At 37.9% G+C, this 15,162-nt stretch overlaps 1 protein-coding gene across 1 annotated transcript in view; it reads right to left on the bottom strand.

Moving 5' to 3' along the window:
- LOC117300039 (transformation/transcription domain-associated protein-like) overlaps window positions 1-15,162 on the bottom strand; it is a 92,696-nt gene that overhangs the window by 76,683 nt on the left and 851 nt on the right. Inside the window, exons 2-18 of the mRNA XM_033783697.1 lie at window positions 14,292-14,431; window positions 13,318-13,367; window positions 12,972-13,082; window positions 12,540-12,728; window positions 11,664-11,720; window positions 10,874-11,005; window positions 8,109-8,275; window positions 7,521-7,617; window positions 6,698-6,836; window positions 6,216-6,294; window positions 4,723-4,927; window positions 4,153-4,244; window positions 3,240-3,658; window positions 2,507-2,581; window positions 2,179-2,306; window positions 1,752-1,941; window positions 644-738 (exon numbers count right to left, since the gene is read on the bottom strand). Coding sequence (XP_033639588.1) covers window positions 644-738; window positions 1,752-1,941; window positions 2,179-2,306; window positions 2,507-2,581; window positions 3,240-3,658; window positions 4,153-4,244; window positions 4,723-4,927; window positions 6,216-6,294; window positions 6,698-6,836; window positions 7,521-7,617; window positions 8,109-8,275; window positions 10,874-11,005; window positions 11,664-11,720; window positions 12,540-12,728; window positions 12,972-13,082; window positions 13,318-13,367; window positions 14,292-14,415 — 2,349 coding nt within the window. The 5' untranslated portion in view covers window positions 14,416-14,431. The remainder of the gene's footprint in view (window positions 1-643; window positions 739-1,751; window positions 1,942-2,178; window positions 2,307-2,506; window positions 2,582-3,239; window positions 3,659-4,152; window positions 4,245-4,722; window positions 4,928-6,215; window positions 6,295-6,697; window positions 6,837-7,520; window positions 7,618-8,108; window positions 8,276-10,873; window positions 11,006-11,663; window positions 11,721-12,539; window positions 12,729-12,971; window positions 13,083-13,317; window positions 13,368-14,291; window positions 14,432-15,162) is intronic.

A 15,162-nucleotide genomic window follows, 5' to 3' on the forward strand; every position in this document is an offset into this window, starting at 1 on the left:
AATATATTATTCATTAGATATACTCCAAAACCTTTAACCCAGGTTCAGTATTTAAGTTGGATTCAGTATTCTGTACATTCAAGGATTAAAGGCAGTGGACACTATTGGTAATTACTCAAGATAATTGTTAACATAAAAACTTACTTGGTAACAAGCAATGGGGAGCTGTTGATAGTATAACACATTGGGAGAAACTGTTCCCTAATTTCTTACGCAAATAATAAAATACCAATATAAACCACAAGGGAAACTGACTGGGTAAATTTTGAAATGATTTTGGGGGTTAAACAAAGAATTTACTAAAGTGGGATTCGAACCAACGACCTCCGGATTAACGTGCCGACGCTGGCCTTTAACCCGGAGGTGGTTGGCTCGAATCCCACTCTAGTCAATTCTTTGTTCAAACCCAAAAATCATTAATAAATACTAAATGTTCTTTTTTCGTTATTTTCTGTTATCTTATGCATACATATGTGGGATACACCAAGTGAGAATACTGGTCTTCGATAATTACCAAAGATGTCCAGTGCCTTAAATAGATAACGCACAGTTCACTTTGCAAACCTAGGAAAGTACAAAGGCCAACACCAAGATACTATTACAACAGGCTAGTTTGAACTCAAATGATAACATTAAGTCTAACCTTTAACATCTGTTCATTCTCAGCAGCAAATAGAGATACAGAACCAAAGACCAGTTTGAACAGTTTCAGATACAGGTTGGATCTATCCATGTTAGCTGCAAGAAATAAATAGAAAAAAAGCAAAAATTGTACTTAATAACAGTAATAATACAAGCTTCTTACAAAGGTATGTATAAAGAAATTTTAAAAATTTGAAGAAAGAGCCCTACTCCTTAACATAGCACCATGCAATGGTTTACAGTATGCTGTGGTGCAATATGCTGCCAATCAAACCAAGAACACCTACTCCTTAACAGAGCACCATGTAATGGTTTATAAGGTGCTGTGGTGCAATATGCTGCCAATCAAACCAGGAACACCTACTCCTTAACATAGCACCATGCAATGGTTTACAAGGTGCTGCGGTGCAATATGCTGCCAATCAAACCAAGAACACCTACTCCTTAACAGAGCACCATGTAATGGTTTATAAGGTGCTGTGGTGCAATATGCTGCCAATCAAACCAGGAACACCTACTCCTTAACATAGCACCATGCAATGGTTTACAAGGTGCTGCGGTGCAATATGCTGCCAATCAAACCAAGAACACCTACTCCTTAACATAGCACCATGTAATGGTTTATAAGGTGCTGTGGTGCAATATGCTGCCAATCAAACCAGGAACACCTACTCCTTAACATAGCACCATGCAATGGTTTATAAGGTGCTGTGGTGCAATATGCTGCCAATCAAACCAAGAACACCTACTCCTTAACATAGCACCATGTAATGGTTTATAAGGTGCTGTGGTGCAATATGCTGCCAATCAAACCAGGAACACCTACTCCTTAACATAGCACCATGCAATGGTTTATAAGGTGCTGTGGCGCAATATGCTGCCAATCAAACCAGGACCACCGGTCGAACCCCTTCTCTTTTCAGCGTGAAGCTGTTCCTGTTAGACTTTTTAACCTCTTTTGGCCCGTTAGTTTTACATCACGATCGCAGTAAGTTGACAGGGAGGTCAGTTTACCATGCGTCCACATTGGATTTAATTTTGTCATTCTACAGAAAACATTACATTAACAAAAAAAGGTTCAATGGGAACACGCCTATATTGTGACTTACTTCCCATTTCTTCCATACGTTCCAGTAAATATTCCACCAAGATGGTAGCAAATGTTGCTGACGTTGCTGGGTTAGCCAAGAATGAATTGGCAATGATCTGCAGTGCATAATTGTGATATATTCTATCCACAAAGAACTCAATCGTCGTCTGAAAGATCTCACGGAATGTCAAGTGATGCATCATGGTAAACTGTGTATAGAAAAAAGAAGCAAACAAATCTGTCTAAGTAGGTTTGAAAGCAAACACACTCTTTACACAAAAGAGACTTAAACAAGAAAGGTAGTGGTAGCTCTTTAATACTTAAAACTAATTACATAAAAAATACCCGCAGCATTTCCACTGCGTAATGCAGCGCAAGGAGCTCGAGTTCAGAGACAGAGCTCAAGCCAAGGTTTGAGAAAGACCCAAAATCAAAGAGATTCTTACCACTCCAGCAAAGTGTTCTAGAACTTCTTTCTCATCCTTGATGCGTACTCCTTGCATTGCTGGTGGTCTGATGGTAGTCTGCCCATTAGTACCAATCTGAATCTGATAGATGTCTAGAGCTTTCATAGCTGCAATCAATTACACAAACAGAAACCAATTAATAACAATCTAAAACATTAAGGTTGTCAACCTTTTCAACATGGTGGTTCAAATTAACTAAAATATCAACCCAACTGACCACAACGCAGCTGTCCTAGATGGCTAACATCTATTATATCCTTGATGTCTAACATCTATTATATCCTAGATGTGTTTATGTAGTCCTTACCATACTTCACTAGATCAACAAAGACTGCGGTTTCCTTGGGTTGGAATTGCTTGTTCTGGCCAAAGTTCTGTGACTCTACCATGGGCAAATAAAGAGAGAAAAAAAACACATTCAAAGCAGTCAGGAATTCGTCCATATCTCTACATTTTCAAGAAAATGCAACAATACAGTGTAAGTGTGTTGAGAATTAAGTTCGTTCTAGCCATTCTATTGTTGTGATTTGTATACCACAATGTGAAAGTAGGAATATTCAATAGAGTAGATTTTGTTTTTATATTTATTGTGTGCTTTTTGCTTGTTTATTTATTGTATCCGTTATTTTTTTGATTGGTTCGTTGCTTTTCGTTTAACTTTTGCTGTGCTTTTTGATGTACTTGTATTTGTTGAGGTCAAATAAATAATAATAATAATAATAGTACAAGGGCTGGCCTACATTTACCCGGCATAATATTTGGTCTTTGGAAAACGGAATAAATATTTTCTGGAGTGGGAGGACTGACCAACATGTACACATACATGACATAGTGAAGTCTCTCGTAGACATTTCAGGCTATTTAATCATAACTGTACACATATTTCCAAGGGCAAAGCAATCGGAAAACAGACTTTAGTAGGATGAATATTATGCCTGATGCACACATTTCTTCAGATTTTTCCAAGGGGCAAAACAAATGGGAAATCATACTCAAGTAGGAAGACTATTATGTCTGTGACTATGACCATTGGTACTCACCATTGGTTATCTTACATGAGCTTACACCCCATGTGATGGTTTTGACTCCACATACCACAGTCTTTACTAAGTGTCTACAGTCAGTCACTGAGTAATTACTGTACTGAGAGAAGCTTGATGGTACATAGGTCTTAGTTTTGTTATCATCCTTATCCTTCTCGGGGAAGATAGCACTTAGAGGTTGCACCCCTGGGGTACTGGGTACGGTGGGTGTTTGGGGTACCGTGGGTGTCTGGGGTACTACAGAAGGCGTAGGTGGTGGGGGTAATAGAGCTGGGGTAGTTGGTCCAGGAGTAATAGGTGTTGATGGAGTTGGCTGGATGTTGATAGTAAGAGGTGGAGGTTTAGAGGCAAATGGAACGACGGTGTGGGATTGGAAGGATGTGGATTTTTCTTGACTAGTCTCTTGAGTTTGACGACTGCAAGGCAAACAAACACATTTACATTGATCGTTATAATGGTTTATCATACACATTGCTAGTCAAAAATACATCAAGAAGTTTATATTTCTATATTTTTAATGAGATATCGCCCAACTCATCAGGCCACTGAGGGATAAACTTAACTGATTTTGGCTATCGAGACGTTGCCACCTACCCCTGGAGCTGAAACAAGGTTACTTCTGTCACAGTCCATAGTAAGGATGTAGGCTTGGGTATCATTCACTAGGAGCCTAGCTTGGAAAGCAGAATGCACTACCATCCCGACTTTTTACAAAGCAATTAGGGTTAAGTGTCTTGCCCAAGGGCACAAGTGTCATGACTTGGATTCAAACCCACACTCTGCTGCTGACAACACCAGAGCTTGGGCCCGGTGAACTAGACCGCTCGGCCATGACACACCACAACAAGATCTTACTAGATGAGAAGTACAACCACTATTATTCAAAGGAATATAAATAAGCGTCTCTTACCATTTCTGGAATATGACTGGCAGCTGGTTTTCTGAGATAGTCTTGAATTTGAGAACAAACACTTCCAGCATATGCATTAAGATCTCACGAGCCTAAAACAAACAAACGATACTCAATATTATTACAATAACCGAAAGGTCATGGTTTATACCAATAGTAAATAGCATTGGTGAATAAAATTGCTAAAGAGGCTTTTCAAAAGAAATAAAACAAACTAAAAAATAACTTTGGTAAAATAGGGTAGTTATTGAGATATCACTCTGCGGTAGTGAAGTTAATAACGATCCACTTAAAGTTCCCTACCTTCTGCCCAGCTAGTAGTTAAAAAGCAGGACACTTTCTTTTCAGAACTGAGAAGTCTCCCGAATTCCGAAAATCTACTCCGCGGTAGTAGAATATAAAGCAAGACAGTTCTCTAAAGAACAAACTCTACCTGGCAAGTAGATACACACATGGTGTTACTACAAACCAAATATATATTGATACCTCACCATGCAATGCCTCAAAACCCCCAAACCAATCAGATCGTTGCTAAAATGAATAAATCAATGTCCAATCAATTTGACTTACATTAGCACCATCTTGTTCACTCTTCTGACGTATACACTCAACTAAATTGAGTAGTATCTTGCATGACACAGTTTGAATATTACATGGTAGAGATTCATCATGAACGTTCTTAGAGAATAAATGTACAGCCAAAGACAGGTGTTGTACTGGTAGGTGCTGGCGTAGGTGATGTACAAGATCCGCCAAGGTGCTGTAAGCTAATGGTCTGCAATATCAAGGGGGATTAATATCAATCAATTAATCTTGTCCAATCATCTCATTGAGCTGCAGGGTTTGACATTAACGCTGGACCGAAGGCCTGAGGCCAGCGTTGGGCCAATAAATCACGACTAGACAATTGACGTATCAGTAATACCTCATTGTGCATTATCTCCTTTGTGAAAAATGTTGGCAATGAATCTGATATATCTTTCAGTTCTGTTAATGTTAAGTATCGAAGTAGCGTGGCAAATGAGATGGATCTTCTCTTAATGCTTGTTCAACTCATTTTGAATCTGGTTTTATAAATAAATTTGGATCCAGGGAAAATGTTGAGCTACAAGCCCAGCAGTCTTGTTGGCTTTGCGTTCCAAATTCCGGCCATGAGCTGGAACTACCAATCTTCTTAAACTACATCCTACTAAAATAATTGAGGTCAAATACATCTTTTAATGAAACACATGTTACGTTCATCTCAACAGTCTTTGCTTATCACAACTAAGGTATTATTACTGCATGGATTCTAATAGGTTTTCTTGTAATTGTTCAGCGCCCAGGAGCACTGTTTACATGGATGGGCGCTAGGCCCTATATACACATTTCCATTATTAATAGTTATATTAAGTACTAGAGCCATTTCTTTGGAATAGTCTTCCTGTACATATATTACTAGGCTAGTTCTTTACACTGTTTTAAGTCTCTGTTGAAAAACGCATTGTTTGAAGCTAATTACTTATATTGTATCTTTCACTCATTGAATATTTTATTGTTAACGCATTGTTTGAAGCTAATTACTTATAGTGTATCTTTCACTCATTGTATATTTGATTGTTAATGCATTGTTTGAAGCTAATTACTTATAGTGTATCTTTCACTCATTGAATATTTGATTGTTAACGCATTGTTTGAAGCTAATTACTTATAGTGTATCTTTCACTCATTGTATATTTGATTGTTAATGCATTGTTTGAAGCTAATTACTTATATTGTATCTTTCACTCATTGTATATTTGATTGTTAATGCATTGTTTGAAGCTAATTACTTATAGTGTATCTTTCACTCATTGAATATTTGATTGTTAACGCATTGTTTGAAGCTAATTACTTATAGTGTATCTTTCACTCATTGTATATTTGATTGTTAATGCATTGTTTGAAGCTAATTACTTATATTGTATCTTTCACTCATTGTATATTTGATTGTACTCTTTTTTTGCTTAGATGCTTTTGCATTAGGTGCCTTAATTATTCCTATGTTGTACTTAAGTATTTGATGTTGCCAATAACTGACTAACCTGAGAGATTCTTTACTGGTCCAACCACTACCAACCAAAGTAGCTTCATCAAACAGCTTATCAATAGTTGGAACAAACTCTATACAGTAAGAAAAACAAATCATTGTTAACAAGTATCCTAATGGAAGCTCATCAAGCATATTCACACTGGCTTTAAAGCCAGGGCCAAGTTTCATAAAGCTGATTAGTAGAAATTACTGATTTACACATTCTTTGCTAAGCAATAAGTTAAGTCAGGCACCAGCCACAACAATGCAAGCTTAATGTAATTCTAGAGCAGTAGCTTACCAACTAGACCTCCGAGGTTGCCTGGTATGTCACTGCTCTAGAATTGCAAATGTCATGGGTTGAATCCCAACAAAGTAATATGGCTATTATTTTTTTTAAATCACAACACATAGGAAGTACATACAGTGCTAAAACACTTTGGTGTTTATGTGTAAAACCAAACTAATATTCTTAATCTTATTTGCTGTACTTACTGTTTCTGAGGTCAGTTGCTAGTATGTGTCGAGCTGCAATCAAGAGTTCTTTTCTGAGGTGTGCAACCTCACTGGGACAGTTCGTGAATAATCCCAGCATACCCTTGACCAGCTGAGGGGCGTACGAGTTCACCGTCTCCTGCTGGGGTAAAAAGGTAATCTACATTAATAAAGGAGTCAACATTTAAGACACTCTTTATTGCAGGATAGAAGGGCTAATGTATGCAAGAGATAAACACGCTAGTAGAAGATCAATACACCAATATAAATATCTCAATCCATCCAATCTATGTATGCAAGAGATAAACACACTAGTAGAAGATCAATACACCAATATAAATATCTCAATCCATCCAATCTATGTTTGCAAGAGATAAACACACTAGTAGAAGATCAATACACCAATATAAATATCTCAATCCATCCAATCTATGTTTGATTTGAATCTTACTTATTGGACAGATAGTTGTAGATCTGCTAATAATCAGGTAGGTAAACCATGATGCAACACTCTAAGCCTGGGCAACTAGTGCGATTACGAAAGTCCTAGTCGGGAACTAAATAACACGTCACTCCAATTTGTGGTGTCAACTTTTTGGCTCTACAAAGTGGTCGACCGTGTTAGTTCGCAAAGTAAAAGGAAAACCGCGCAATTGCGAAGCATTTTTAAATGAATCATTGCATTCTTCTTGTAAAAACATCTTTTTAACCAACTGATTTCATAACAAACAGTTACAAACGCTTTCTAAAGACCAACTCGCCCGATCCAAGGCAGCATGTCCCTTTATACCATGATCAATGACAAGGAACCTACAAATGTTACCTGGTATATCCTCAAGATGTAGGCTAAGAATGACAGTGTCTTGATTTGTGCTGCTATGAAGTCAACATACATCTCTTTGTTGAAAGTTGGGGAAAGCCTGTACCAATTGAATGTGATAGGGTTAGAAGAAGGTATAGAAACTGAAAAACAAACAGCAAAACAATCGACCAAATACACTCATAAATATAAATCTTAACATATTGTCATCAATGCCACGCTTCATATTTGAAGCTTCACTTTCTTCATTATGGTAATTAAGCTTTGCACCAAACCTGAAATTTTCTTTACTTTACGCTGATGTTAACTTTACCATCAAAACACATGCCGTACACCAACCTCAAATGTAAAAAGAAAACCTTTTCACAAAGTAGCACTTATCTTTGTGTATAGCGCATGCACATGACCTAGATTACCCTGAATTCTTTTAAGAAAGCTTGATTTTAAAAAGCATTCAACTTTAAACGTTTTTTTTCTCTGATTGTAACTTTTTTCTACTTCAGTGCTACTTTGTGGCGCTGGTGAGGATATAACCATCTACATGTATGTATGATAATTGCTATTATTTAAGTTGAGAATGTGACAACGTACCTTGCTTGTGTATTGGGTTGGATTGTTATAGTATTCATAACAAGTGGAATGAATTCAGTCACTACAGCATGAACACTTGGCTTGTAGAGTTGATACATTAACAACACAATCATCGGATATTCAGCAAGAACCTTCAACGAATTGATCCCCTTGGGTAGAATTGTTTGCTACAAGGAAATCAAGCATATTCAATTCATTAGTTTGTTTCTCTAAAGCCGTGCTCGCATTGGACTAACATTTTACCGAGACAGTGGTTAACATTCCAAAAGGGGACACTTACCAGCGTCCGCACTTGGATTTACTTGACTCGGGTAAACTAACCGAGACCGTGGGTAAACTAACCGAGCTGGCCCCCTGCGTGACATTCAATAGTTCGATAATCACGAAAATATTATTCTCCCATGACAAAACATGTCAGCTTCTTCGGGACACGGACGGATGGTAGATTTAACCGAGTCGTCACGTCCGCATTGGACTTTCTGGCTCGGTTAAACTGACCTGGTCAATCTTCCTGGGCACCTTTGGCTCGGTTAAGGGAGGCCGTCTTTAACTAACCCCCATTTTCCGCCGTAAACCGCGATTTTAACTCAGTGAACACTTACAAAAGGATTGCATAAATCATGAATATGCCAGCGCCCAAGAGGTCATGCTCTGGCCGAAGGGCTCATTAAAACCCCAATCCCTTGCCAGGGGGAGCAACATCTGAATAAGCAATGCGACAACAAAAGAAGTTTGGGAGGTGTTGGGCTATTGTATACAGTGGATTAGGGCTTGTCCGGTGAAGCGAGAAGCCATAACAACACGGAGCAATCAAAGTGTTGGGTCTCAATTTCTAAAGATCTCTGCAGAAAGGTGCCGGTAATTGGCCCCTTTGTTGAAGCCACGCCCCAGCCTGTTTGAGTAAAGCTCATGCATATTCGTGTGACGTAGTGTAGCTTTGTGAATTGACCTGTAGATAATAAGCTCATTAAAGTGGTGAAAGAAAAAACGCCGGGATCCTAGGGTTTACGGCGGTAAATGGGGGTTAGTTAAAGACGGCCTCCCTAAACTACCCATTCGGGTCGGGTAAATTACCTGGGAGGAAAACCTCCTGGGCTGTTCGCATTGGACTTAAAATGGGTAAGTTACCCATTGGCTCGGTTAGTTTACCCAAATTAAGTCCAATGCGAACAGGGCTTTAGTCATAACAACTTTTATTGCAATATCTAAGAAAACTTTGAAGGGTAAAAATCAAACCATTTTTCTCAAATACTTGATTAAAAAGATGTGTCTTTTAAGGTTGTTTTTAAATTGGGTTAAAGAAACGGATGAATTCACTAGTGCAGGCAATTTTTTCCCATAGACGTGGGGCAGAATGCAAGTAATTAATGACATTGGATATGAGCTCAATAAGGAGGCTAGAATTGTAGTACACCTATCAATTGTAAGACGCACTACTTGACCCCCGGGGAGGGTGCATCACTGTCCATAAGTGAGTCGGATTTGCGTGTCCAAAGACCCACCCTGAGTCAAAAAATTGACACACTTGTTGCAGATTTGGACGGTCCTCCGAATGATTTTTTTACTTACCAATCGCGGAAAACTACGCACCACGGACGGACATTACCGACGCACATAAAATCTCTTGTAAACTATGCAGGCGCAGTGAATACATAGAGCTATAATGCTTTATGAGTGAATACAAAATAATTCAACCTTACACCTACGAGAGCGAGTTTCGCGGTTTTGCAAGCGCATGCACGATTTGAGGTGTTCGAGGTTGTATCGCTTGATTTTCGAGATGAGCGGTTCCCAGCGCACTAGCTATTAAAACGCACAGTAAACAGAGAGGGGCCCGAATACCCACAATTCAAAGCACAGCGCGCACGTGTGTACACGATGATGCGCAATCTTCAAATTGTTCGATACACAACTGGAACTGCCTATTCTGCATTGCGCAAGTTATAAATTGCGCAAAAAATTGTTGCGCAAATTTGTTTATTGCGCTCGACAGATGAGCGACAGCGGATGCGTGTTTTGCTGCAAAATAAACGATCACAATCGAATCACGATCGCGGCTAATTAAATCGAGCAAAACACAGTTTGTGGCATTGAAAGGTTGGAATGTCTGCAAATACCAACATCAAATATATTTTGAAATGGACATCGAAGGAACATGACGTACCTCGACGCACTTCTTTAAGATTTTTTGACTGATGACTATTGAATTTTGACGTACCCACCGTCACTTTTTTGAGAGCAAAGACGCAGACTTGACGCACCCTCCCCGGGGGTCAAGTAGTGCGTCTTACAATTGATAGGTGTATAAGACTGGAGTTTGCAAGGAGGATTGTATGGGTTGAGAAGATTGTTAATATATGCAGGGGCATTTATGGCGAGTAATTTGTAAACACAAAGCAGAAGTTTATACATAATCCTACTGCTTACAGGTAACCAGTGTAATTCTTATAAAATCAGCATATATGACAGGGCTTTTTATTCAAGGTAATCATACAAGCAGCGATAGTGCAGTTAATAATGATCCTATAAGCTAAAGTAGTAGTCCCAGCCAATTTTCTCCACCTTCCGCCCAGGTAGTAGTTAAAAAGCAGGACAGTTCTTTTCAGAACTGAGAAGTCTCCCGACCAATCTGATAAATCTACTCCGCGGTAGTAGAATATAGAAAGACAGTTCTCTAAAGAACAAACTCTACCTGGCAAATAGATACACACATGGTGTTACAGTAAACCAGGTATATAACAAGCAGCCTAGTTGTGAATACTTACTTGGCTTTTGGTTCCATCTGGTTGTGTTACTGTGATAATAGTCTGACAAGCAAAGCCCGGTCGATCTACAAATGGAAGGATATTGGCAGGATCTGGTGGAGCAACCCCACTACCAGGATCAAGACTCTTCTGCTTAAAATAACAACATATAACAAGACAAATTCAGTTTACTTATCAAATATAACAATACAACTTCAGTTTACTTATCAAATATAACAATACAACTTCAGTTCACTTATCAAATATAACAATACAACTTCAGTTCACTTATCAAATATAACAATACAACTTCAGTTCACTTATCAAATATAACAATACAACTGCAGTTCACTTATCTCAATTGCGAACAACACATGAAATTGGGCCCAGTTTATAGTGCAACTCGTCGTGAGAACACAAGTAGTGACAAAGCAGTGTTCACTATCACACTCGTCACCCAGGATTAATTTACAAATTCGTACATATTAAGATTATAGTAAGGTTTGCGGTAACATCATACCATGTGTAGACAATCTCTGAACAATTTGGGATGGTTCTGAAAAGAATCTTTGGTTTCAAGTGGACATTTTGATCAGTATGCTCTGATCGTCTTCTGGAGAAAGTTTTCTCTAGAAGTGGATCAAAATCAGAGCATACTGACCGCAACGCCGAGTTGAAACCAATGATTCTTTCCAGAACCATCCCAAATCGTTTAGAGATTATCATTACATGGTGTTACGTCAAACCTTACTATATCGTGTTTCCACCAAGCAAAGTTTCAAATCCAAAATATTAAGAATGTTATCCTTACCAGGTTTGTGGGGATCTCTTTGTACTTGTTCTTCACAAACTGCAAGAAGCTATGAATCTAGAGTCAATGTAAAGAAAAACAATTATCAACAATAGGAACATTATTTGTTTCTTTATGTTAAAAGTCAATGTTCTTACAGCCTTAATTCTGTATGTGTTTATCAAATTCTGTCATGAGGTAAAGGAACAAAAACCAAACTTTCAGTATTCACTCAAACTCAAAATGTAAAGACACAGTTTCATCTAAATTCCTCTTTCTCTGGTAAATTATATCCTCCTCATGTTCCATTTTATTCCTTTAAAGGCTCTGGGCACAATTGGTAATTACTCAAAATAATTGTTAGCCTAATGACTTACTAGGTAACTAGCAATGGAGAGCTGTTGATGGTATAAAACATTGTGAGAAACAGCTCCCTCTACAGTAACGTAGTTTTCAAGACAGAGGGTATTTCTCACTCAAATAATAAAGGACTTCAGCTGAAGCCATTTATATAAGGCAGATAAAAGCACACAAATTTGTGCAAAAAGGGTGTTCTTTCTTTCTTTATTCTCTTGCAACTCATGGACCAATTGAGTCCAAATTTTCCAGACTTGTTATTTTCTGCATATGTTGAGAATACTGGGCCCGATATCATGGCTCTGCTTACCGACGAATTCTGCGCTTACTATCACTATTACCTACTTACGTGCAAGCGCCAAATTTCTGCGCTAGCCGTGTAAGCGTAGAATGCCTAGTAACATAGAGTTTACACGAGCAGAAGCCAAAATTTGCCGCTAACCCGTGAAATCTGATGAGCAGAGTCATGAAACTGGGCCCTGGTCTTTGACGATTACCAAACGTGCCCCGATACACACACTGATTGTCATGAAACCTTACCTCTGGTTGGAGTGGTGGTCTGTAATGTTTATGTAACTCAATAACGATACGTAGAGCAACCAGTACATTCTCTTCATTCTCTCTCTCAAGCAGTGAGAACATGAGGTCCAAGATTGCAGGAACATAAGGCCGTAGTGTTTCATTAGTTGGCATACGATGTAGCAGCTCCAACAGTAACTTACGTAAATGCTAACAAAGAAAATATAAATCATTTATTGGGATGTATAAACATAAAGCCGTAGTGTTTCATTAGTTGGCATACGATGTAGCAACTCCAACAGTAATTTACGTAAATACTAGAAGATAACAATCAAATTATTATTGGTGATGTAGAATAAAAGAAATTTCCTTATAGATATGGAAAAAGATATTTTTTGCAACTAGACAAGACATTTAAACGTTTAATAACAACTGATCCACAAAAAAACTAACCTGCTGAGCCTTCTCTGCAATGAAGAATGGTTTCTCATCTTTAAGAACCTTCAAGAATAGCGGGATTGCATTCTCCAAGAAGGCTCCATTCTGAGATGAAGATAAAATCACCTGCAGGAATAATGGAATCAAATTAAGACCTTTTACTCTTAGTAACATGTTCAGTGAGTAAACCAATCATTAGAATCCATTTAACTTCATGAGTTGTGACACTATTAAGACCTTTTACTCTTAGTAACATGTTCAGTGAGTAAACCAATCATTAGAATCCATTTAACTTCATGAAAATCATCAAAATTTTAGGGTTGGCGTAGAAGGATTAAGGAAAATTAGAGATTTTATGTACCTCAAAGTTTTCACTTATCTCCTGTGCTGCCTTCAGTCGGTTATCATCAGCTGAATAAGAAGAACCAAATAAACATTACTCAACAAGCGAGAAATGAAATATTGTGATAACGTGGCATCATGCATGAGATTGGTGTGTATAGTCAGATCTTTTCAGCTTCGATTACTCATCGTCAAGGAATCACTGACTTACATGCCTCATTGTGGAGCTAATTCAACAACTATCAAATCTACCGTAAAACAGTAAAAAAGAAAGTTAAAGAAATTAGGATCCAAATAAGCAATGCCGATTCCAATGACTCGCTGCATCGCATCATCATTCTATTATTGCACCAATTCCATACCAGAAAAAGAAGATACACCAAGTAATAAAAGTGGCTTTTTATATAGCTCGCATGTCCATCACTCAGTGTCGCTCAAGGCGCTTCAACATACAGTTTTTTCCTGCAAGGTAAGTGGGACTACACTTGAATTATGGTTATGGTTTCAAGGTGATGTCAATCAAACCAGGAACAACAGGGCTAACCCCTCCTCTGTTCGATAAGTGCACTAGGTTCTTTTATAAATGTGCATTACACAACACATAATGTATCACAGCAATATTGTTTATTCAATACTTTCTAATATCAACAACTGTAATAACTTAGATTTTTTGTTTTAGTTCTCAGCAAAAAGTTAACAAATATGTTGTGTTTTTGTGTGTATTATTACCTTATATGACTTGCTCGAATGTTTGTTATGGTTTTGTGTCGAAATCTACATTTTCCATAAATGTAGCAAAGCTTCTCTAGAGAAAAATATTGCAATACTTCAATATCATCGCTATTTTAATGGATTCACATAGAGTTAAATATAACTGCATTGATAGCCATGATTTATGTTTGTGAAGTCATGGATTAAAACAAATGTTTTTGATCCTTACAAGTCTAATATTAAATGTATTTATGCTACAAAGTCTGCAAAGTGAATGCTTACCTGCTCTTGTGTCTGCCAGTATAGAAACATTGGTTCGATACTTGTTGATCATAGCAGCTGGATCTATTGGTAATGACCCAGATGCTATGGGCATTTTTACCACGACTGACTCCGTGTGAAGCATCGGAGAGGCTTGGCTTCTGTAAAATCACATCATATCAATAATATCAAGGTCAGTTTGTCACAAAAATTTGGAAACGAAAATGGCACAAAATTGTTTTAACTTTAAAGGGAAAGAACACGTTTGGTAGTTACTCAAAACAATTATTAACTTAAAAACTGACTTGCTAACAAGCATTGGAGAGCTGTTGGTTGTATAAAACATTGTGGGAAACAACTCCCTCTGAAGTAACGTAGTTTTTGAGAAAGAGGTAATTTCTGACTAAAACAATAAACTCCTATCTAAAAGCACACCAATTCGTTCAACAAGGGTGTTTTTCATTCATCATTTTCTGGCAACTTTGATGACCGATTGAGCCAAAATTTTCACAGGCTTGTTATTTTCTGCTTATGATGGGATACACCAAGTGAAAAGACTGGTCTTTGACAATTCCCAAACGTGTACCTTCTATCTACTTAGATTTTTGATTCACCACTTCTTATTTTGTATTGGTTTTCACAAGTGACGAAGGGCACCAAGCACACTATAAGCCAAAATTCCATGTTTGGAGAAAATGGTGTTTGAACATTTAAGTTGAACTATTTTTCAATCTTCCGACGTCGGGCATTGTAAGCGGACAGCGCACACCGTCACGCACTGCTGCACTGCCTTGCAACACCCCTCCAGGATCTGGTAAGTTTTTGACGTTTTTCTTCAAAATATTTTGTCATTGGTGTTATAATAAGGATGATTTTCGAAAGTGGTGAAAAT

This window comes from Asterias rubens, chromosome 15, assembly GCF_902459465.1.
Source record: "Asterias rubens chromosome 15, eAstRub1.3, whole genome shotgun sequence".
Lineage (NCBI taxonomy): Eukaryota > Metazoa > Echinodermata > Asteroidea > Forcipulatida > Asteriidae > Asterias > Asterias rubens.